The sequence below is a fragment of the Schistocerca piceifrons genome, chromosome X (genome assembly GCF_021461385.2).
Source record: "Schistocerca piceifrons isolate TAMUIC-IGC-003096 chromosome X, iqSchPice1.1, whole genome shotgun sequence".
Taxonomy (NCBI): domain Eukaryota; kingdom Metazoa; phylum Arthropoda; class Insecta; order Orthoptera; family Acrididae; genus Schistocerca; species Schistocerca piceifrons.
In genome coordinates, this window is record NC_060149.1 from 737,685,353 (window position 1) to 737,709,587 (window position 24,235).

At 44.5% G+C, this 24,235-nt stretch overlaps 1 protein-coding gene across 2 annotated transcripts in view; it reads right to left on the reverse strand.

Annotated features, from left to right (window-relative positions):
• The window catches only part of LOC124721681 (metaxin-2), a 55,308-nt gene extending 34,210 nt beyond the window's left edge, over positions 1 to 21,098 (reverse strand). The window contains exons 1-3 of one of the 2 annotated variants that reach the window (XM_047246755.1): positions 20,944 to 21,098; positions 11,990 to 12,157; positions 9,740 to 9,816 (exon numbers count right to left, since the gene is read on the reverse strand). In XM_047246755.1, the coding sequence (XP_047102711.1) occupies positions 9,740 to 9,816; positions 11,990 to 12,157; positions 20,944 to 20,989 (291 nt within the window). In that variant the 5' untranslated portion in view covers positions 20,990 to 21,098. Of the gene's footprint in view, positions 1 to 9,739; positions 9,817 to 11,989; positions 12,158 to 19,714; positions 20,070 to 20,943 lie in introns of those variants that run through there. The other variant, XM_047246756.1, reaches the window with a different exon arrangement.
• Positions 21,099 to 24,235: the final 3,137 nt, after the last annotated feature.

The following is a 24,235-nucleotide window of genomic DNA, read 5'->3' on the forward strand; positions in this document are numbered from 1 at the left end:
GACTGTTTCACAATTCACGTCAATCCACTTTTCAAACAAAAATTACATGCGCATTACTGCTATTAATGCTGCTGTGGGCCATTTACTACAGATCTTGATGTACTGAAGATCAGTGTAGCTCATGACTGGTATTATCTTTGGTTGATTCCCGTATTTGTCACCAGCAGCCGTCACCTTGTGTTTACTTGTTGCTGCCACAATTTTCATTTTGTACATTACACTTACTGCCTTGTGAGAACACTATTACGTTCTGACAGCACTCTGGACACATCAACTGATTTAATCAAAGAATCCAAGCTCCAGTAGAAACTAACAGAGGACATCCGGAATCGCTGGAGCAATACTGCTACTCAGGAACTTTCAAGTACAGAATGTCAGGAGAAGACACAGGATCAGAATCAGTGACATTGTCCTTCTCCAAGAAGACTTCCTACCCTGACATATGTGGAATAGGACGAGGGTAAATGACTTACAAATTGTCTGAGACACTTTATCATGTTGTTATTCTCTCTTCTCCAGAGGAAAGAGATTACCAGGCCAATCCAACAGCTTATACCATTGGAGGTAGTCCAGGTGAGGAGAAAGCCACAGTAAAGTAGAATTATGTATTATAATATTGTTGTAGGACTCTTTTCTCTATGATGTAAATACATCTTCTTCTTGTGAAAACAAGCGGCATTTCTTACTTATTTAATATGGAGCTATACCAAATAACACCACCACGGAAAGAGCTACCTGCCGTAGTAACCACTGCCCAGAGTCCCAATGCCCCAGACTGGACAGGCATCAACCCCTTGGCATACATAGGGAGGCTACAGCTTAAGGGTCAGCAGTGGGATCTGTGCTCTGTCAGTATGATGGTGGTGGTGGTTGTTGGGATGTTTAAGGGGGACTAAACAGCGAAGGTCATCAGTCCCCCATTCCAAAATCAGGCGAGCCCAAAATCGACGGAGCAGGTAAAAACCAAAGGGGGAGGAGACGTCCCCCCAGGCGCTAAAAGAACACAAATGCAGCAACAAACACTACAAACAAGAACAGGACAGAGGCACACCAGACAGAAAGAAACAGAAGAAAGGAAGATGGCCAGAGACTGGTTGACTGACCACGAGAACAAAAATGGGAAAGAGTCAACCATCTCACGGCACACCAGAACAGCAACAGACGCAAGGACAAAAGACACAGAAAGGGAAAGGTGCAGGACCTCCCTAAATCGAACCATAAAACGGACTAACACGGATAAAATTTAAAACGTCATCAGCCCTGGAGGCATCGTCAGATAAAACCAAAGCCAAAGTGCCCGGGAGATTAAAAGATTGCCGGAGTGTGCGCAGTCGAGGACACTCCAGCAAAATGTGGCCGACCGTCAGCCGGGACCCACACTGACACAGGGGGGGATCCTCCTGACGCAAGAGATGGCCGTGCGTCAGGTACGTATGGCCGATGCGCAGCCGACACAGGACTACCGAGTCCCTGCGAGAAGCCCGCAGGGAGGAACGCCACACGGCGGTCGTCTCCTTGACAGCCCGCAGTTTATTCGGGGCTGTCATGCCACGCCACTCAGCAGCCCACATCCCAATCAGCTTACGGCGCAACACCATCTGCTGGTCGCGAGCCGTAAGGCCGATCTCCAAAGCCGGGGCGTCGATCGCCCCTTTGGCCAGCCTGTCTACACGTTCGTTCCCTGGGATGCCAACATGACTGGGCGTCCAAACCAGGACCACCGAACGACCAGAATGGGCAATGGCGGAAACAGTCTCCTGAATGGAGGACACCAGAGGAGAGGAGGGATAGCAGCGGTCGATGGCCTGAAGGCTGCTCAGGGAGTCACTGCAGATCACGACGGACCTACCTGAGCAGAAACGCATATGGTCAAGAGCGCGCAATATGGCCACCAGCTCTGCAGTAAAAATACTGCAGCCAGCCGGCAAGGAGCGCTGCTCAACATGAGCAGCATGAGCAAAAGAGTAGGCAGTGCGACCATCAACCAGGGAACCATCAGTGTAGACAGTCTCACAGTCCGAAAATGAGGCGAGGAGAGCAAGAAAACGGCGACGGAGGGCCACAGGCGGAACCGAGTCCTTGGGTCCCTGTGCCAAGTCCAGACGGACGGACGGCCGGGACAAACACCAGGGAGGCTTAGGTGTACGGACCCGGAAGGGAGGCAGAAGAGGGAATGACCCCAGTTCTGACAGCAGGGACTGGACACGGACAGCTATGGAAAGCCCAGACCTAGGGCGCCGTTCGGGCAGATGGAGGACCATAGCAGGGAAAAGCAGGCGACGATTGGGATGATCTGGCGAGCAATGAACGTGGACAGCATAGTCGACAAGCAGACGATGGCGGCGAATCCGCAGTGGGGGAACCCCGGCCTCCACCAGTAGACTATCCACGGGGCTGGTGCGAAAAGCGCCAGTGGCAAGCCTAACCCCACAGTGGTGTATGGGGTCTAACAACTTTAACACTGAGGGGGATGCAGACCCATAGGCCAGGCTCCCATAATCAAGCCGGGACTGCACAAGGGCTCTGTACAACCGCAGCAGCGTGCAGCGATCTGCACCCCAAGACGTGTGGCTAAGGCAGCGGAGGGCGTTGAGGTGCCGCCAGCATTTTTGCTTCAGCTGAGTAACATGAGGAACCCATGTGAGCCGGGCATCAAACACGAGTCCCAAGAAGCGGCAAGTGTCCACCACTTCAAGCAGGTGGCCGTCGAGGTAAAGTGCAGGATGAGGGTGGACCGTCCGACGCCTGCAGAAGTGCATTACTCGAGTCTTGGCAGCAGAGAACTGAAAGCCATGAGTCAGTGCCCATGATGCTGCCTTGCGAACGGCGACTTGCAGCCTGCGTTCGGCGACTCCCGTAGTCGTGGAGCTAAATGAGATGCAGAAGTCGTCGGCATACAAAGAAGGAGACACCGACGACCCCACTGCTGCTGCCAGACCATTAATGGCCACTAAAAATAAGGAGACGCTCAACACCGAGCCCTGCAGGACCCCATTTTCCTGTATATAAGAGGAACTAGAGGTGGCACCGACTTGCACCCGGAAAGAGCGGCGCAATAAAAAGGTTTGAAGGAAAGCCGGGAGCCGACCACGAAGACCCCACCCATGCAACGTGGCGAGGATGTGATGCCTCCATGTGGTGTCATACGCCTTCCGCAGATCGAAAAATACAGCAACAAGATGCTGACGTCGGGCAAAAGCCGTACGGACAGCAGATTCCAGCCGCACCAAATTGTCCACTGCAGACCGGCCCCGACGGAAGCCACCCTGGGATGGAGCGAGGAGACCGCGCGACTCAAGGACCCAACACAAACGCCGCCCCACCATACGTTCGAGCAATTTGCACAAAACGTTGGTGAGGGTAATGGGACGATAGCTGTCCACCGCCAGTGGGTCCGCACCGGGTTTCAAGATGGGGACAATAACGCCCTCCCGCCATTGCGACGGGAACACGCCTTCGCTCCAAATGCGATTAAATATCGCGAGAATGTGTCTCTGGCAGTCCCTGGAGAGATGCTTCAGCATCTGCACGTGGATGCAGTCTGGGCCTGGTGCTGTATCAGGGCAATCGGCGAGGGCGGCGAGGAATTCCCTCTCGCTGAAAGGAGCATTGTATGTTTCAGAACGACGCGTGTGGAATGAGAACGGCGTCCGCTCGGCTCGCTCCTTTAGAGAGCGAAAGGCGGGGGGATAGGATGCAGTCGCAGAGCTCTGAGCAAAGTGCGCGGCTAGCCGTTCAGCAATGGCGGCAGCGTCCGTGCAGACAGCGCCGTCCAAGGAGAGCCCAGGGACACCCATAGGGGTCTGGGAGCCATAAATCCGCCGGATCCGGGACCACACGTGCGAGGACGAGACACGGGAGCCCAGGGAGGAGACGTACCTCTCCCAGCACTCCTGCTTACGCCGTGCAATAAGACGACGGGCGAAGGCACGGAGCCTCTTAAAGGCGATGAGGGTCTCCAGAGACAGGTGCCGCCTATGACGCTGGAGAGCCCGCCTACGGTCGCGAATAGCCTCAGCAATCTCCGGCGACCACCAGGGGACAGCCTTCCGCCGAGGGAGGCCAGAGGAACGGGGGATGGCAGCCTCGGCCGCCGAAATGATAGACGTGGTGAAAACACGGACCACCTCGTCAATGTCACCCTGTGGGGGAGACGCAATGGTTACAGCGGAAGTAAAAGCTGGCCAGTCAGCCCTGTGGAGAGCCCAGCGGGGCAAGCGCCCAGAAGAATGACACTGTGGCAGTGACAAATAGATGGGAAAATGGTCACTGCCACACAGGTCAGGATGCACCCTCCAGTGGAGGGATGGGACAAGTCCAGGGCTGCAAATAGAGAGATCGATGGCCGAGAACGAGCCATGGGCCACACTGAAATGCGTGGGAGCACCGGTGTTCAAGAGGCTAAGGTCGAGCTGAGCCAACACATGCTCCACGGCCCGACCGCGATCATCGGAGACAGTCCCACCCCATAGAGGATTGTGGGCATTGAAATCGCCCAGAAGCAGCAATGGTGGCGGGAGTTGAGCCAACAGCGCAGCCAAGACATGGCGGGGGAGCTCCCCATCCGGAGGAATGTAAACAGAGCAAACAGTAATAGCCGGCGAGAGCTCAACCCTGGCAGCAACTGCCTCTAAAGGCGTCTGAAGGGGTACTGGCGAGCTACAGACAGAGTGGTGAACAAAGAGGCAAACCCCACCTGACGCTCGTTGACAGGCAGCACGGTTCTTATAGTATCCCCGATAACCGCGAAGGGCGGGGGTCCGCAGTGCAGGAAACCAAGTTTCCTGCAGAGCAATGCAGAGGACAGGGGAGTCACACAGAAGCATCCGGAGCTCTGGCAGGTGGCGGAAATAACCGCCGCAGTTCCATTGGAGAATGGAAGCAGGAAGGGACTGGGAGGGCGTGAATGCGACTAAGAGGCAGACAGCGCTTCAGAGCCAACCGCCGGCACTGGGGGAGAGTCAGCTGAGTCCCAAGGGTTCCGTGAGGGCGAGATCCGCGGCAGAGGCGAGGATCTCCACCTCATCCCCGGAGCCAGGACTATGTACAGCAGGCGGTGCTGAAACCGCCGGAACGTCCTTCTTCTTGGACACATTCCGTTCCTTCTTCTCGCGTCTGCCCTTAGGGTGAGAGGGCTGGGAGAGCTTCTCTGAAGGAGCGTCGGAGGCTGACGACGACGCAGAAGCCCTACGACCAGCAGGTGGCGGAACCTTCAGCCACTGGCTGACATCCGGCTGGGAAGGAGAAGAAACGGAGGAAGGGAGAGCCCCGAGGGACCCCTTCCGCGAGAGAGGAACCGGCGGAGGCAACGCCGCTGGAGAAGGAGGGGGAGGAATCGAGCCTCCCGGTTGTGGAGCAGATGTCACTCCCGAAGTAAGCTTGGGGGGAGCGACAGAAGAGGGTGTGCCCCCAACTGCTAACGGGGCAAGAGAGGAAGGCTTGCCCCCAGGCACGAGGGGGGCAGACAGAGATACATGGCCCCGAGGGCCCACTGAAGGCGGCACAGATGAAGCGACAACCGTCGCTCGTGCGGGCGACGATAACGTGGCTGCAGCATAAGATGGTCGAAGGGAAGCAGGATACAACCTTTCATATTTCTGTTTAGCCTCTCGATAAGTAAGCCGGTCCAGGGTCTTAAATTCCATGATCTTCCGCTCCTTATGAAGAACGGGGCAATCCGGCGAGCATGGAGAGTGGTGCTCCCCACAGTTAACACATACAGGCGGAGGTGCACATGGAGAATCAGGATGAGAGGGGCGTCCGCAATCTCGACATGTAGCGCTGGATGGGCAACGGGAGGACATATGCCCAAACTTCCAGCACTGGAAGCACCGCATCGGGGGAGGCACGTATGGCTTGATGTCACAACGGTAAACCATCACCTTGACCTTCTCGGGCAAGACATCACCCTCAAAGGCCAAGATAAAGGCACCGGTGGCCACCCTGTTTGTCTTGGGTCCTCGATGGACACGACGGACAAAATGCACACCACGTCGTTCCAAGTCGGCTCTCAGCTCGTCATCGGATTGCAACAAGAGGTCACGATGGTAAATAATCCCCTGGACCATATTTAAGCTACTGTGGGGAGTGACGGTAACAGGGACGTCACCCAGCTTATCACACAAGAGCAACGCTCGTGACTGGGCTGGGGAGGACGTCTTGAGGAGGATGGACCCATTCCTCATTTTTGACAACCCCGCCACTTCCCCAAACTTATCCTCCAGGTGTTCCACAAAAAACATAGGCTTCGTCGGAAGAAAGGAGTCACCATCAGTCCTGCTGCAGACAAGGTATTGCGGTACGTAAGGCTCCCGCTTGGCACTAGATCGGCGTCCCTCCCATGGCGCAGCCAACGAGGGGAACGTCTGAGGGTCATACTGCGCAGCATCGAAGTCGACTCTGCCTCGCTTAGAGACGCTGGTGGCCGTGCGACCACCAGCTTGATGTGATTTATTGCGCTTCATTGCGCCACATCCGCCCAGATGCCACCTACTCCGAACGAGGGCTCTCCCCAAGGGCGCCACCCAGCCAAAGCAACGGGTACCTGGCCGATATCCCGTTGCCCGGAGTCCCCGTGCCCCAGACAAGATGGGCACATACTCCTTGGCATGCATGGGGAGGAAACAGCTCAGGCATCTGTAGTGCGATCCCTGCGTGGTCAGGGGGCTACCACCAAGAGGGTACATGACGACCCCACCACAACGGACTGGCCACCGTGCTGGATTTTAGGTGTTTAAAGGGTCCACAGTTGTCGTAGGCGCTAAGAAGAAGAGTGCGCACAAGGCAAGAAGGAGACCACCCAGAAGATGTTGGGCGTAGTCCCCCCCACATGACAATAGGTAACATGCAAGATGGTGGAGCATGATGGACCAATACAAAAACACCACGTAAGGTGTCCTTCCCCAAATGGCACGCAGGCCGCATTCTTCGCTGCCTCGGCCGCGGGATGTATTTGGTTTTGGGGGCCTCTGGTGCGGTGCATCGGCATCTCAATCAGCTGCGCCTCTGTCGTCGCACGGGTTCTGCCGCTCCCCGCCTGCTTTCAGCGACGGTGCCGTCCGGTCAGCGCCCTGGGGACCCATCTACTGGCTCGCCTCATCCCCAGGTGTTACCGACGATGCCTTCCATTTTGCCCCATGGCGACGCGCCGCCGCCGCCTGTTCTCCCGCCGGCGCCGCCCGCATTCGACGCTTCGCTGCAGCCGCCAAGCGCCTCCCTGGGTCACGCGCCGCCGATCGCTTCCCGTGACCAGCTGTCCTCCGCCATGGAACTCTTGCCCACTGCGGACCGCATGCCGTCTTCGCGCGTCGGGCACCCCGACGCAATGGAGGTCGACCCTTCGGCCCCTCCTGTCTCTCTACGGGCACCGCATGTTGACGTGCACCCTGGACTAGGTTTTCAGGCGTTTCCTAGCTCCCCTCGGACCGAATGGCCGGGTGCGGGTGGCACAGCCTCACCTGTTGTTAGGCTCCCCACCTCATGTCCATTTAGTACATGTCGGACCCGCGTGTCGCCACTGTGTGATCGCAGACCGAGCGCCACCACAAGGCCGGTTTCGAGATACGATATAGCACTCGCCCCAGTTGTACGGACGACTTTGCTAACGACTACACTGATGAAGCCTTCCTCTCATTTGCCGAGAGACAGTTAGAATAGCCTTCAGCTAAGTCCATGGCTACGACCTAGCAAGGCGCCATTAGCCTTACATAGTTTGATAGTTATCGTATGAAATGTCTCATCAAGAACGTTGTAAACCAACAAAGAATAAAAGTTAAGTATTCGAGGAGCTGCATACTTTTCTTATTAGAATTCACTACTTATCCTGTTCCAGAATTCACGCCCGTCTGCGTTAGATAGCGTGCATTTCGGCCTCCTATATCTACAAGGTGTTGGCACATGCGCCAACACATCACAACCACCGTGTCATCCTCAGTGGAGGATGCGGATAGGAGGGGCATGGGGTCAGCACACCGCTCTCCCAGTCGTTATGACAGTATTCTTGACCGAAGCCGCTACTATTCAGTCAGGTAGCTCCTCAATTGGCATCACGAGGCTGAGTGTACCCTGAAAAATGGCAACAGCGCATGGCGGCCTGGATGGTCACCCATCCAAGTGCCGACCACACCTGACAGCACTTAACTTTGGTGATCTCACGGGAACCAGTGTATCTACTGTGGCAAGGCCATAGCCTCCTTCATATACAGTAGCTTAAATTCGTTTGGCTCCTCCCTTCCATCGTCTTCTGTCCCCACAGGTAATCTGGACAGAGCATCGGCAACACAATTTTCTGTACCCTAGATGTAACGGATTTCATATTCCAATTCTGCATGAACATTGCCCAATGCATTAAGCGGCCGTTCAGTATCTTGCAGTCCTGCAGATAACTCAGAGCCATGTGGTCCGACAATACTGTCACTTTTCTGCCCTATAGATACATATGGAATTTCTTAAATCCAAGCATGGTTGCGAGCATCTCCTTCTTCGATATGCTGTATCCCCATTTGTGCTTATTTAACATGCGGCTGGAGAATGCCACACTACAGTGTTCAATTTTTCCATCGACTAGCTTTTCCTGAAATAGCTCACAACCTATTCCATAGTCTGAACTGCCCGACACTAAACAGAAAGGGAGATTCATATCTGGGTAGTACAACATCTTACTATTGCACAATTTATCTTTTATAACCTGGAATCTACACCCCTATCCCCCCCCCCCCCCCCCCCCCGGAAATGAACCATAGACTTGCTGTTGGTGGGGAGGCTTGCGTACCTCAGCGATACAGATAGCCATACCATAGAACCACAACGAAGGGGTATCTGTTGAGAGGCCAGAGAAACATTTGGTTCCTTAAGAGGGGCAGCAGCCTTTTCAGTAGTTGCAGGGGCAACAGTCTGGATGATTGACTGATCTGGCCTGCGAAGCTTCTGTAAAGTTTGGAAGGTAGGAGATGAGATACTGGCAGAAGTTAAGCTGTGAGGACCGGCCGTGAGTTGTGCTTCGGTAGCTCAGATGGTAGAGCACTTGCCCGCGAAAAGCAAAGGTCCCGAGTTCGAGTCTCGGTCGGGCACACAGTTTTAATCTGCCAGGAAGTTTCAATTTAAAGAATACTATCAATTTGCTCCTAGCTACAAATAAGTCCACATGACTATACAGTTTAAGGAGTTCCCAGCAAGTTAAAAATGAAATAAGGAATAAGGGAGAGTGTCTTTGGTAACTAGGTTCCTAGAATTAAATTAAATATACACATATCAAATGAATGTTATTACCATATCAGTGAATGAAGCCATAGCAAGTATAACTGTGCCAGACTCCCATGAGACAATTTAATGTTTCAAAACAGTAAATGAAACAACTTTTAAAATTATTATTCACAGCTTAGAAAATAATGGTAAAAATCTTGTAAATATGGCCATCTAGAAAATAATGTTACTCTTTAATGACAAATTTATTTCAATATAAGTGGCCTGTGTCACACTTTTCTTATTTATCAGAGATTAGCTGTTTCAGCTTGTTTCTCCAAATTGAACTCTTTTTCTTTTTCTTTCTTTTTTATTCACTGGTTCCATGAAATGAATTATAGCTATTTACATCATTTACAAGAAGGTAACTGATTCACCTACACACAAACAAAAAATGTTATCTAGTATTACCACTTCAACCAAACACTGTAGATGAGGCAGATTATAACAGCTTATTCAATGCCAAAATTAACATAGTATTTAAAATCAGAAAAATTACCTTGCTGTTGACAAATGAAATTATAGGATCCAATTCTGCCACAATAAATGCACCGCACTTGAGGAAGGGTACTCTACCTATTTAAATAAAAAAAAATACCTGTAAATTTCTGTTCAAAGTTGGTTATAACATTACAGTAGTAATGACCTAAATCCAACTAGCAGACAAGTCTTCCCATGCTATATAAAGCTTGAAATATAACTGAGTAACAGAAGTATCATGGACTTGTAATAGCAAGAAAAGAATTTCTGAAAAAGACAACTTTATTAACATTGAACATAAATTTAAATGATTAAATTTCTTTTTCAAGAGTACCTGTGTGGATTCTATCCTTGTACAGAGGTGAAATGTGGACAATAAACAGTTCAGACAAGAAGAGAATATAAACATTTGAAAAGTGGTGCTACAGAAAAATGTTCAACATTAGATGGATTGATTGGAAAACTAATACTGAAATGAATTGAGGAAAAAAGAAATTTGTAGTACAACTTGATTAGAAGCAGGAAAGTCATCCTGAGGCATCAAGGAATCATCAATCTGGTAATGGAGGGTGGTATCAGGGGTACAAACTGTAGGAAGACAGCAAAGCTTGAATACAGTAAGCAGGAGAGCTGAATTCAACCAAGATCACACCAACAACCACGTAGTACACCTTCAGCTCAAATGCCCCGGACCATTGTGGCCCACTGTGCTGTCCTGTCGTTTGGTCCTGGTGTTTCAGCTCGCAGCAGGGGTGGCTTCCAATTGTAGTGGTAGGCCACAAAGGTTGGCATTTTTTTTGTGGAGGATGTCGGTCTTACTCCCACTCGTGGAATAGGATACCAGTTACAGTCACTCTCATGACTCCCACTGAAGAACCCATGGATCTGGAACTTATACCCTCCTTTTCGCATTTACCATTGGATGAGTTCTCATGCCCGCCAAGACATGTGGACCAGTTGTTACACCAGCCTTCACAGTCTTCCACTGTTCTGGAGGTGTCAGCTGTGTTGGCTTCGCCTACTTTTGGAGTAGACCCTCCGCTGGGGAATCTGGTGCCCCCTCCAGTTTTGTAACGATGGTCACAGTACAAACCTAGTCATTTTTGGTGCTATGTGGCCTTTCCAGGTGGGAGCAACTTAGTGTCATTGGGGGCAGACATCAATGTGAATACAGATGAGCTGGTGTGGGTCTTGTGGCAGACTAGTTTCGCAAGCTGTCACAGACAGTGAGTGTAGAGCACTGAATGGGCAGAGCCACAGGCGAATGTGGTTACCTGTTGGCAACAAAAGGCCAGATCCACTAGTTCTTACACTGACTTCAACTATTTCAGACCTGGACTTCACCTCGTGCTGTGCTCTGTTTCTGCATACTTGGTTGTTCAATCACTCACATGTCTTGTGCTTTTATCTGTGCAGACAGTGTTTAGACTCTCTGCTCCACCATAAATTAACTCACACATCAAGTTTTGTCCCCTCTTAGAGGATTCAGCTCCTCAGTTTTGTAATCAAGCCACTGTCAGCTACTACAGTTACATTTATTTAAACTGTAACAGTTTTGCAGCATTGTTACACACTACGCAGATATAAAACTTGCGAAAGTTCAAAACATATTTTTCAAAACAATGCAAATGTGACACATGATATTCAACCAAAAATACAACACAAATCACTGTGAGACATCTGTAACCTCGGATCACTTACTATCTTTTTAATCAATAGCAAAATTGTTCACTGAGAGTCTTCTCACAAAAACAAATTTGTTGATTACACCAATTTGCAACCAAACTGTGATCTCCTAACTAAGCCTAAGACTTGGAGCTAAGCTACATATAAGCCGCTAACCACAGCCTCCATTCCAAACAAAAGTAGTAAAAACAAAATTGAAGCTGTGGTGGCAGCGACAACATTCTGAAACATTTTATCCCCAAATACAAATAATCTATAAGGAAAATTGAACAATTTAAACTGCAGTGCTCAGTGACTTTTCTAATCTCCCATTGATTACCTAAAACTACATTCTTGTTTTATATGTGAAACTCATGCAGCTTCATCCTAGGAAATGTTCCCTGGCTAAAATAGCCCTTATCAGCACTTAACATATGCATTACTGCTGGAAGTCTGTTCAAGTCTTGGGCAAGATTATTTTGAGATGATGAGTGCACTGCTGTGCTCAGTAAAGCAACTAGATAATTAACAATTAATTCTGAAATTCTGTAAGATTAAATTGTGCCATTATTTGCACAAACTGTGGAATCTAATGCTTTCATACCTGATGGTGACATATATTCACAGTTGCTGCGAAGCTCAACTTCATATTTGAGACCACACATGCGAAGGTAAGCCTGAACAGCAAGACAGTTTGCATTGTCAGGTAGTAGTATCTGTTCCACTTCATAAGGTTGGAATAATTTGGCATCGGATGGCCACGGCTCTCGAGCTGGAAAACAGTAACATTTTAAAAATGCTTTGCATCAAGCTGTTAATAACAAAAGGGTTAATAAACTCTTGAATACCCATACTTCCAGAAAGTTTGGAGCATTCATTACCTTTGTTCAATGGTAATTTTCACTCATGGAAAACAAAAGCTATGTAAAATAAGATGTAAGAACAGAAAACTTAGTAAAGTTGGATGAGGAATATTATTTTTGTCCTGCAAACAGCAAATTAATTGGAATTTTTATACGCAACATCAATTAAATTGGTTGCTGTTTTGAATATGGAATTATTTCAAACGTGAAAACTCCTTTATGATAATCACTACAAGGTCACTAGCTGCCAAGTCAGTTGGGTCGATTTAGTTAAGATATGTCCTATTATTTTGAACAAAAAATATATATCTGAATCTAGGTGGGAAAACCATACCTATCTGGTTTAGGATGACATGCCTACCCAATATCAGTAAACACCTCAAGGCTCTTTATTTTGTCACTGCAGAGAACCACCAGCCGCCAATATGGACTAACAATCAAAACGCTGAGAGTAGATTGACAGTCAGTAATTCCATCACACCAGCCTTACAGCTAGCAGTTAAAAAGCAACCATGCACTTAACATGAGCCGGCCGGTGTGGCCGTGCGGTTAAAAGCGCTTCAGTCTGGAACCGCGTGACCGCTACGGTCGCAGGTTCGAATCCTGCCTCGGGCATGGATGTGTGTGATGTCCTTAGGTTAGTTAGGTTTAATTAGTTCTAAGTTCTAGGCGACTGATGACCTCAGAAGTTAAGTCGCATAGTGCTCAGAGCCATTTGAACCATTTGAACTTAACATGAAGAAAACACAAGAAGCAGAGCAACATCATTCCTGAGCTGCTACTAGCAAAGACAAACATGGGCCATTCTGATTCTGAAGAAACAGGACAGCATGCAAAGAAGAACCAAAAGTTTCCCCAAACTTCTAAAAGCACAGAAAACTAACTTTTGGTACTGCAAACATACAGATGTTAAACGAAACAAGGAAACACAAGTTATTGACAAATATCTGTGAAAGTTTCACAGTTTTTACACTTGCAAAACAGGACATGTTTTTCTGATTATTGTTCTTTTGATTCAGATGGATGCCATATACACAAGTAAAACCTACAGTTAAACTCACAAACAGTATGGTATTAATATTAGGCACTGCATTCCTGGACATAGTAGTATCTCAGAATGTATCTCTCTTTTCTCGCCATTAAATGTGCTCATAAGGCCTACATGTTGGTGAATATACATGCTCCTGTGAACAATGAAACTAATGAAAATAAAGTTGAGAAGTTCTGGTCACAACCTCAACCTCCATTGAAAACTTTAATGTGAAAATTGGCTGAGAAAGAGAGTACACATAGGTTATTATGAATTTCTCTGCATACAATAAGACAATGCATGCATGTAGAATGGTCAACCTTCAGTTAACGTCCATATGCCTTAAGAAAACCCATGAAAAATGACCACCTGGAAATGACCAGTCAACTACATTGGTCAATTCTAGCCCAAAAATATAGCTATCACTAGAAAATAATCCCCAGAAATAATGAATGTAAGAGTATGCAAAAATTAAAGAAAGTCCAATCATCATCTCTTACAAATCAGAATCTGCTTCAGACCTAATCATAAAAATATTAGAAACCTAAAATACTACACAATGATCCAGAGTATGGTGCTTAAATTGCAGCCATTTATACAGTCACTTCATACAAATATACAAACATGGGATGCACTGTTTGAGACCGTTCAGTAATCAGCATGGAAACTTGGCATTACTCTTTAAAAATGAAAACACAGGTGATTGAACCCAGAATATGATAGCACCCCAGAATTCCACATCCAAGTCTGGAAAAACTGGAATAGCCACGAAGTCCAGAGACCTCCTTTTCATTTCAGACACATCATATCAAACAAAAAGAAATTCACAATACATTGATCACTGTCCTCCTTCAAGGGAATGTCTTTTTTTCCAAAAGTTCAGACATTTGGCTGTATTTTTTACAGAAGCAAACATCCAAAACAATCAGACAAATTAAACATGCTTACCACTTCAATGCACTGGAAGGAATCTGCAATAACTTCAAACAGAACAACACTAAATCACAATACGACACAGTTTTTACAGTTTCTAACACACAATTCAACAAAACCTGACGTTTTAATTTCACAAAATGGGCATATGATTAGTGAAACTGAACAGTTCAAATTTCTAGGTGTTCAGATAGATAGTAAGCTGTCATGGAAAGCCCACATTCAGGATCTTGTTCAAAGACTTAATACTCCCATTTTTACTATTCGAACGGCATCAGGAGTGAGTGATCATTTGACACGAAAATTAGTCTACCTATTATTTTATTTCGCTTATGTCATATGGTATTATATTTTGGGGTAACTCTTCCCATTCTAAAAGGATATTTTTGGCTCAGAAACAGGCAGTTCGGGCAATAAGTGGTTTAAGTTCACGAACCTCTTGTCAACCCCTGTTCACTAATTGTGACATTCTGTAGTATTACTTCGAGACAACTGTGAAACTCCTTCAGAAAAACTGCAGTTCAATAGAGCCGGCCAAACCAAGACTCAATTCCACAGAAACACAATCAGATGTATAATATCATATTACACCTCAAAAACAAGAAACTACCACAGGGGAGACAGCATAATTGTCGAGATGCTCAAGATCAGGGGCAAATTAATGATTTACTAACTGCAAGCCAACATAGTGAATATATGAGAGACCAACATAATACCTACATCTACATACACTCTCTGCAAGCCACCTTTCGCAAATAGTGCAAGGGAACAAAGACTGTCTATATTACTCTGTATAAACCCTCATTTCCATTTTCATGGTCCTTACACAAAATGTATGTTGGCAGCAGTCAGCTTCAATGCTGGCTCCCTAAATTTTCTCAATAGTGTTCCACAAAAGATAGTTGCCTTGCCACAAGGGATTCCCTTTTCAGTTCCCAAAACATCTCTGTAAGACTTCCGTGTTGTTCGAACTTACTGGTAACAAATCTACCAGCTCGCCTCTGCATTGCTTCGATGTCTTCCTTAAATCCAACCTGGTACAGATTCCAAACACTCAAGCAGTACTCTGGAATAGGCCACACTATCATCCTGTATGCTGTCTCCTTTACAGATGAGCCACACTTTCCCAAAATTCTCCCAATAAACCGAAGTCAGCCATTTGCACTCCCTACCACAATGCTCACATGCTCAATCCATTTCATATGGCTTTGGAACATTACACCAGATATTTAAATGGCATGGCTGTGTCAAGTAGCACACCACTAATGCCATATTCCAACATTACAGATTATTTTTTCCTATTCATCTGCATTAACTCTCATTTTTCTACACTTAGAGCTAGTTACCATTCCTCACACCCGTTAGAAATTTTGTCTACATCATCTTGTATTCTCCTACAGTCACCCAACAACACCTTCATATACACCATAGTATCATCAGCAAACAGCTTTAGATTGCTGCCCACCCTCTCTGCCAGATCATTTATGTAACAATATTATGAAAAGGAAAGTTGCTACTCAACATATAGCAGAGATGCTGAGTCACAGATAGGCCTATCTGCTTATTGTTGTGCCTATCTGCAACTCAGCATCTCCGCTATATGGTGAGTAGCAACTTTCCTATTCATAATATTGTTACGTTCCAACCTGGATTTTCCATTGTTACATCATTTATGTACGCAGAAAACACCTGCAGTGCTATCACACTTCTCTGGGGCACTCCTGATGATATGCTTGTCCCTGATAAACACTCATTGTTGAGGACAAAATATAGGGTTTCATTGCTTAAAAAGTCTTTGAACCACTCTCATGTCTGGAAACCTATTCCAGGATCCAGAGGAATGTTTCATATGAGTCATCCGCTTTGGCCAGTGACATAATGTTAATGGCTGCTGTCACGTCACTTTTGGTGCATATATTCACAGTTTTGTTGTTTAGTTGACAAAGTCAATGAAATCAAAAGAAAAATCAAATAAATAAATAAAAATAAAACTGGTTGTGGTGACACACTGATCTGAAGCCTAGCCTGAGGTGTAGGTTGAATGCGATACTCAAAAAACCTGGATGTGGTGACAGACTGATCTGTACTTTAGCCCATTTGAAAAAAAAATTGCCAATAATGTAACATTATAGTCACCATACTGTTTAAGACTTTTGTCGCATGTTTCCTACGTCACTGGTCAAAGCCAACATTTCATATGAAACATTCCTCTATATTCCGTATCCCATATGCCCACACCTATGTTAAGTCTGCATGGGGCATGGTGTCAAATGCTTCCTGGAAATCTAAAAATATGGAATCTGTCTGCTGCCCTTCACCCATAGTTTGCAGCATATTGTGTCAGAAAATGGCAAGGTGAGTTCCTTGCGAGCGATACTTTCTAAAACCACGCTGATTCCTGGTCATAAGCTTGTTAGTCTCAAGAAAATTTACTATATTTGAACTAAGAAAATGTTCAAGGATTTTGCAGCAAACCAATGTTGGGGATACTGGTCTGTAATTTGCGGGTCCACTCTTTTACCATTCTTACATACAGCAGTCTCTTTTTTTCCAGTCACTTGGGACTTTGTGCTGGGCAAGAGATCCATGAGAAATGCAAGCTAAGTAAGAGACCAATGACCTAGAGTACTCTTCATGAAACCGAACTGGGATACATGTATATTGGAAAACTGTTCCTTTTCACCCACCACAAAAAAGGTGCCTATATGGACCCACACAATTAATTACCAGAGCAATTCTCTTCCACCAGCTGCCTACATTGTATTCACTCATAACCTACTTGTCAGATTAGAGCCAAAGAACTAAAATAATAGAAGGCAGGTGAATGAAAGTGGGCTTTCAACTAGGTTGATTTTGTGGAGAACAGCTCGAGAACTAAAGATGACACTAAGTACTGCTTCACACAGAGGTCAAGAGAGAGAGAGAGAGAGAGAGAGAGAGAGAGAGAGAGAGAGAGAGAGAGAGACTCACTCTGTCTCTTTCTATCTCTCTCTCAACTGACCACACTACCCTGTGTGAACATGGTGCGCATAAGAAAAGAACTGACATAATTCAAATCATTTAAACTAAAAACAGGAGTATGGCAATATGAGGGGTTATCTCCCCTCCCCCCCCCCCCCAAATTCATTATGGTATTACATATGATAATCAAACTATGAGAGAAAGAAAATCTGGAACAATTAGTGACAAAAATGAATCAATATCAAATGTCTTGTCTTTACTGGTGCCCTAGCAGTAATTGCCAGAACCAGTACCAAAGCCAGACATACCACAGAAAAGCTCCACAGAAGGCAGGTGAATAAAAGTGGGCTTTCAACTAGGTTGATTTTGTGGAGAACAGCTCGAGAACTAAAGATGACACTAAGTACTGCTTCACACAGAGGTCGAGAGAGAGAGAGAGAGAGAGAGAGAGAGAGAGAGAGAGAGAGAGAGAGAGAGAGAGAGAGAGACTCACTCTGTCTCTTTCTATCTCTCTCTCAACTGACCACACTACCCTGTGTGAACATGGTGCGCATAAGAAAAGAACTGACATAATTCAAATCATTTAAACTAAAAACAGGAGTATGGCAATATGAGGGGTTATCTCCCCTCCCCCCCCCCCCCCAAATTCATTATGGTATTACATATGATAATCAAACTATGAGAGAAAGAAAATCTGGAACAATTAGTGACAAAAATGAATCAATATCAAATGTGTTGTCTTTACTGGTGCCCTAGCAGTAATTGCCAGAACCAGTACCAAAGCCAGACATACCACAGAAAAGCTCCACAGGATTGCTATCAAAACTGGTCTCCAAATCTCTTACAAAAATGCACAGTACATGGACTTGCATTGTGAAGACCTTGGATCCATCAAGACAAAATATGACAATATTACTCAGGTTAAACACTTCACATACTTGGGTGAAATGACTGAGAACACTGGCATGGCTGGCATAACATGGATACCTACAACACGAAAAGCATTCCACCAAAGCCAAACTTCACTACTATCAGACAGTCATTCTTCCACAAGCACTCAACACCGTTAAGATATCACCACCACCACCATTACCACCACCACCACCACCACCATTAACTATCAGTGTCAACATATTTTCAGCAGGCCGTGCCCTCAGCTTTTACATATTTGAAAAATGTGAATGAAGAATCTTACCAACAGGTCAAGATGGCAATAGGAAATTTTTCTTCAATGTCACTGAGAAAGTGGACCGATAGATATTGTTGAAAATATTTCGACTCCAGATCCAAGTAGGTATCTGGATGCAAAGATGCTCAGAAGAACGCACTCCTTGACAACAATTTACAAGAGAAATATCTAAAATTTCATGAACTTCTAGTGAGTACAGATTCAAATGGAAGCCAAAAACTGAAGAACAATGGTTAGCCAACACCCAAAACAATCTTGTAGAAGTCACAATTAATCAACGGGCAACAACTGAAATTACTAACAAACAGAAGAGTGATTCTCATATTTTTACAAACAAACAACTGATGGAAAGCCACCTTCAATTCAAACACACTAAAAAGACAAAAGGCCAATACTGATAGGATGAAGAAGTGTTGGGAAGATATGAGCCTCTATATGCTTTTTAAAGGGTCAAATGACATCACCATGATGATAATTGCCTAATTTAAGATACCAATGTGGTTGCAGACTGAAAACCACAAACAAACATATTGCGCATCTAAGAAACTAGTAGAGAGAACGGTAGTACTAGACACATAACCAGAATTATCCCAATACTTAAATATCATAGTTTGTAATAGCATACGTAAAACAAATGAAAATGCACATGCTGGCAGTGAAAGTTAAAAATGTTTAACATTTTGACAGCACAAATCAAAATGTCTACATATCATCTAGTTCTTTAATATTGGCAGGTGACACTTTTCTTGTATCACATAATAGAACTTCACCTGAAGTGGAATTATTGTCAGATATTAAAATTCAGTTGTTTCACAGCAGTAATACTGAATGAAATATTAGATAATAATTTTTAAAATTAAAACAGGAAATTGTGAGACTAGTGTACAACACAACTTTATGTGTATTCTTTTAATCATGAAGCAATAATGTGTGTAGACGGAGTCAGGGATTTTTTTTTTTTTTTTTTTATTTGTACATTTCATTTGTAGATGTCAGTCCTATGTTTTGTTTACAATACGTAATATTTTTAGATGCTGATGTGTTGTATACTAGACCTATATAGGTCTATAGAGATGATCTACAGAGCGAATGACATATTGCATTGTGTTGTACACTACATCAATATACATGTTTATTTCTTTTTTACTATTTTTTCATTATTACATGGTGGCAAACAGAGCTGTAGCATAGCCTATCAAGGTTAGATTGGGAGGTGAAGTTTCGTTGTGAACTGACAAAGCCTGCAAAGCACATCACAATGTATTATACATGAAACATACTGCATAGCTACATTTACGTCCCCGATGAATAATAGTGTGCAATCAGGCGCAGTGGGTAGCACAATGGACTCACATTCGAGAGGACAATGTTCAAATTCCTCTCCAGCCATCCAGATTTAATTTTCCCATGGCTTCTGTAAATCAATCCAGCCAATTGTCAGGGTTTTTCCTTTGCAAAGGGCATAGCTGACTTCATTCCTTGTCATTCCATAATCAGAGCTTTTCCTGCATTTCTAATGTCCGCACTGGAAATGGGACAACTCATCTTCATTCCTTTCCACGATCAAAACCCCCTTTTTACCCCACTGTAGTTTGTTACGTCTTGAATATAAAGGAAGATATTTTGCTGAATTTTTTGTGTCCATAGTGACGTCAACCACTGGTCATTTCTGCTTGAATCATCGCAATGTTAATGGCTTCAACAGTCTATCGGAGCGCGTAACGCAGTGTTAACTATTGTGGTCTAGAAACCAACAAACGAAAGTAAAGTGTTCTGTAAAAATCAAAATTCAAGCGTATTCTATAAGACAGGATATAACAGTTCAAAGGGCAGCATCAGTACCTGTGCCCAATATATACGTTAATATTATTATTACTATAAATGTGACTTTGTGTGGAAACGGCAATGTAACTTTATAATAAATTCCCATTACAAACTGTATATCATCATTCTTAGCATAAAGACGTTTGTTTCTCTGCTAATATCATCTCACACAACGTAGCCATTAAGTAACTGGACTATTTCTTCTAGCAAGTCGTTTCATTCAACCGCACATCTTTTATCAGCCTGCCTTTTCATCGCCCACAAGTTGTCATTATGTACTTATATCATCTATCCACTTCTAATTAAATGCCACTTCTTTCAACGCGGCCTCAGATGTTGCCTGACAATATCCTGTTCACCGACAACCTAACGATTCTTTTTACAACACATGGTGCCGTACATTGGCACTAAAACCCAAAACTACGTTTTTGTATAATATTTGTTACAAAACACCGGCAGAGACCGCTGCGAGTATTATCTATAAAGAGAAAAAAATATGGTAAACCCTGGGAGAAAAATAGGTTTTAACAGTATTCGAGCGATCTGTTGAATCTGTCAGACAAATCGCAATGAGTTACAAACGGCACATAACAGTTACATTATCACACTGACGCGAAACACCGGTAACTGCAGAAATCGAACCATGAAAACATAAACACAGCCCCTACAGTAATAACGGAGCCAAACACCGTCATAATTATGAAGTCACCACTGAGTTTTCGCCAAGTAATAAAAAATGCTACACAACGCTGCAGTACCTCCCATTTCCACAAACATGTAGTCTGGCATTATTCTTCCTGGCATTTTGCCCTACTGCCCGTGTTTATAAATGTCTTGCAGACTAAAACGTAAACAAATTAGTAACCTACACCAAACAAACACATATCAACAGTGCAGCCAACGTTATTTCATGTGGCAGTAAGCGTTTCGACCATGGAGATTAGGAACGTCTTTGGTTACGACTCACGGTTTCGGCCACAGTCTAATTATGTTAGACTGTGGTTTCGGCCATGGAGGTACTCCTTATACCTCCATGGTTTCGGCGGTGGTTTCGACTATACCCTATAATTCCGACCACAGTCTGTGGTTCCGACAAAGGAGGTTCGATTATTCTAACCACCTTGATTTCGACAGGCATAAAAAGCTGACACAAGCGTCGCTCCATCATCTCCTTCAGAGGACAGTAAGTGTTTCCACAAGGGCATCCGATTCCCTACTGGCACAGTCTTAAAGATGCGGTCAACAGAAATAGAGCGAGCTAGCGTAAATGTAATTATGGAGATTTTAGCTCAAGAATTCACAGAAACGTCAACGTTATGGTCCCGTAAATGTCAGGTGCGAAAATGGATTTCTCAGATATATCAATTGGGATACTAAAAACTCTAGAGAAAAGCACAAAGTGTCTGTCGAAACATAAATGAAAGAATAAACCTACTTCTGAATTCTTTTTGAGGTATATTTCTTGCTTTATGCGGGACTCAGATATATGCTTACGAGATAACACGGCAGCTCGCGTTCAGTTACGAGTAACATTAATAAATTTGGCAACTGGAGATCTGTAGTATGCTTGCTGTATTCTTACAAGCATAATTACTAAGTTTTTGGTGGGAAATTCGGGCTCCTATTTACACTACCCTGCATGTACATCGGAATGTAAGGGCCTTGCATCAACAGTTCCACATGGTTTTCTGTTTTTAGAGTACTTCAGTGTTCTGAGAGCTCACAGACGCTGTAAACATAACACTTATGGACTACGTGAACATTACTCTTGACTACCTGCTTACTTTTAATACTTGATGTCTTCCTTGACGGTGATGGCTTCTTTCAGTGGGATAACTGTCTATGTCACAAGACCAGAATCGTACTGATGTGGGTTGAGGAGCATGATAGTGAACACTTATTGATATCGTGGCCACAAAATTCGCCTGATCTGAAACCAATGGAACACATCTAGAACGCACAAATCACTAGCCCGTAATTTACGGGTATTACGTGACATTTGGATAGACATCTGGTGTCACATACCTTCAAAAACTTAGCAACGGAGTTATCGAAACCATACCATGCCGAATCACTACTGTATTGTGCCCAAAGGTGGGCCAATATCCTATTATACAGATGGCCATGCTATTTTGGTTTATCAGCATTTACTACAGAATAAATATCATTTGGCAACATTCGAGTAATTGAAGAAATATTCAGCAATCAAAAATATGTATTTCACTCACCTGTACAGATACACTAAGTAAGGAATAAGACTTCATAAAACTCTTGTAATTAAATTGTGTTTGCGAAATTTATTTTAGTCCTGCAGTGTGATCTACTATGTGACAGGTCAATGTGTCAGAATAACATACATGAATGGCTTAGATGGTATTTTAGATACTAATATTTTATGTACTCTAATCGAACTGTGAAGATAATAAGCTGCTACAATGATTAAATAGTGTGTGTGTTGTTCTTTTCTGATTTCTCTATCTAATTTTGACAATTTGTGTTCAGTGTGATAATTTCTTATCGATAGACACTCTTTCCACCCATCCTTTTCTCTCTCTGTAACCCACACACACGCCACACGTAATTATTCCCTATGCCTTACAAGCAAATAGTGTAGCTTACTATTGCGACTGTCTTAAAATAAGCAGAGTAGTTTAAAAATCTCCATAGAAGAGAAGAAATGGCTCAGAATATTGAGTAAAATCTTCTCTGTAGATGAACATAGCTTTGAATGCGTACATATTCAACAGGCTGACTGATACATATTCTCATGCTGTCAAATTGATCTATCTATTTTCTTGTATACAGATGTGGTTACACAATCACAGAAAATAGCCCTACTATATGAAGGGTAGGTTACGTTGTTTTTCAACAAATAAAGCGCCTCCTACTAGTATAGTTAGCTCTTGTAGGACTCTTCAACGAAAAATAGCTGACCTCATTTCATATACTTATATATACGAGGGTTGGAACTTTAATAGTGGCAACTATTTATTTATAGCTCATACAAAATAGATACGTGTTTCAAAGTTTTACTGACCTTCAAAGTAGTCTTCAGCATTGTGTGTAACCCGTTGCCAGCGATGCTGAAGTCGTAGGATACTCTTAGCAGTGTGTAGCAGTTCTGAAGCAAATGCTGTGAAGTGTTGCCTTCAGTTTAGAAATCGAATTGAACTCAAGAGGACTTCAGTCAGGGGAGTGCAGTAGGTGGTATAGCACTTAGCAGCCCCATCAGCCAAATAAATCAGTTCCAGCTTGCACTTTACGTGATTAAGCGTTGTCCTGCAAAATGATGGTCAGGTCCTGCAGAAAGTGTCATCACTTCTGTCTATAAGCTGGTCGTATGTTGTGTTCCAAAAATGAACAGCAGCGGGTTATACACAATGCTGGTGACTACTTTGAAGGTCAGTAAAACCTTGAAACATGTATCTATTTTGTACAAGCTGTAAATAAATAGTTGCCACCTTAAAGTTCCAACCTTCGTGTTTGAATCCATAACAGCAGCAGCAGTTCACCATAGCAGTTACCAATAAAGAAAAATGTAAATACAAGACAAATATGCATCATACTACAATTGCAATCTGTGGGTAACGTGAAAAAAATAGTGATATCCTGAAATCATGTGACACTCCCTCTTTTGGTTTGACAACATGTTTAATATGCTATTCTCAGCCCAGAGATGTTTATACTTCATTATAAATTCCAAAGGTCAGTATCTACTACTTAGATCATTGTAAATATCACCAAGAAACACAACAGAGTAGATATTTCTATGGTCAACACATAGTTAATATTATAGACACTACAAGAAACGAGTAAAACTTTTTATTTGAAAGAATGAAGGGCTATTATGATTTCATGTCCTGCCGACAATGACGTCATGAGGTGTGGACTTCAAGCTTGCATTGGGGGAAGAATAGGGAAGGGAATCGACCATCGCCTTTCCCAAGGATTTTTCCTGTCATTTGCCTTAAATGATTTAGGGATGCCATGTTAAATGTAGATTGGACATCTTATCAAGTATTTGAACCGCTTTCCTCCTGAATATAAGTC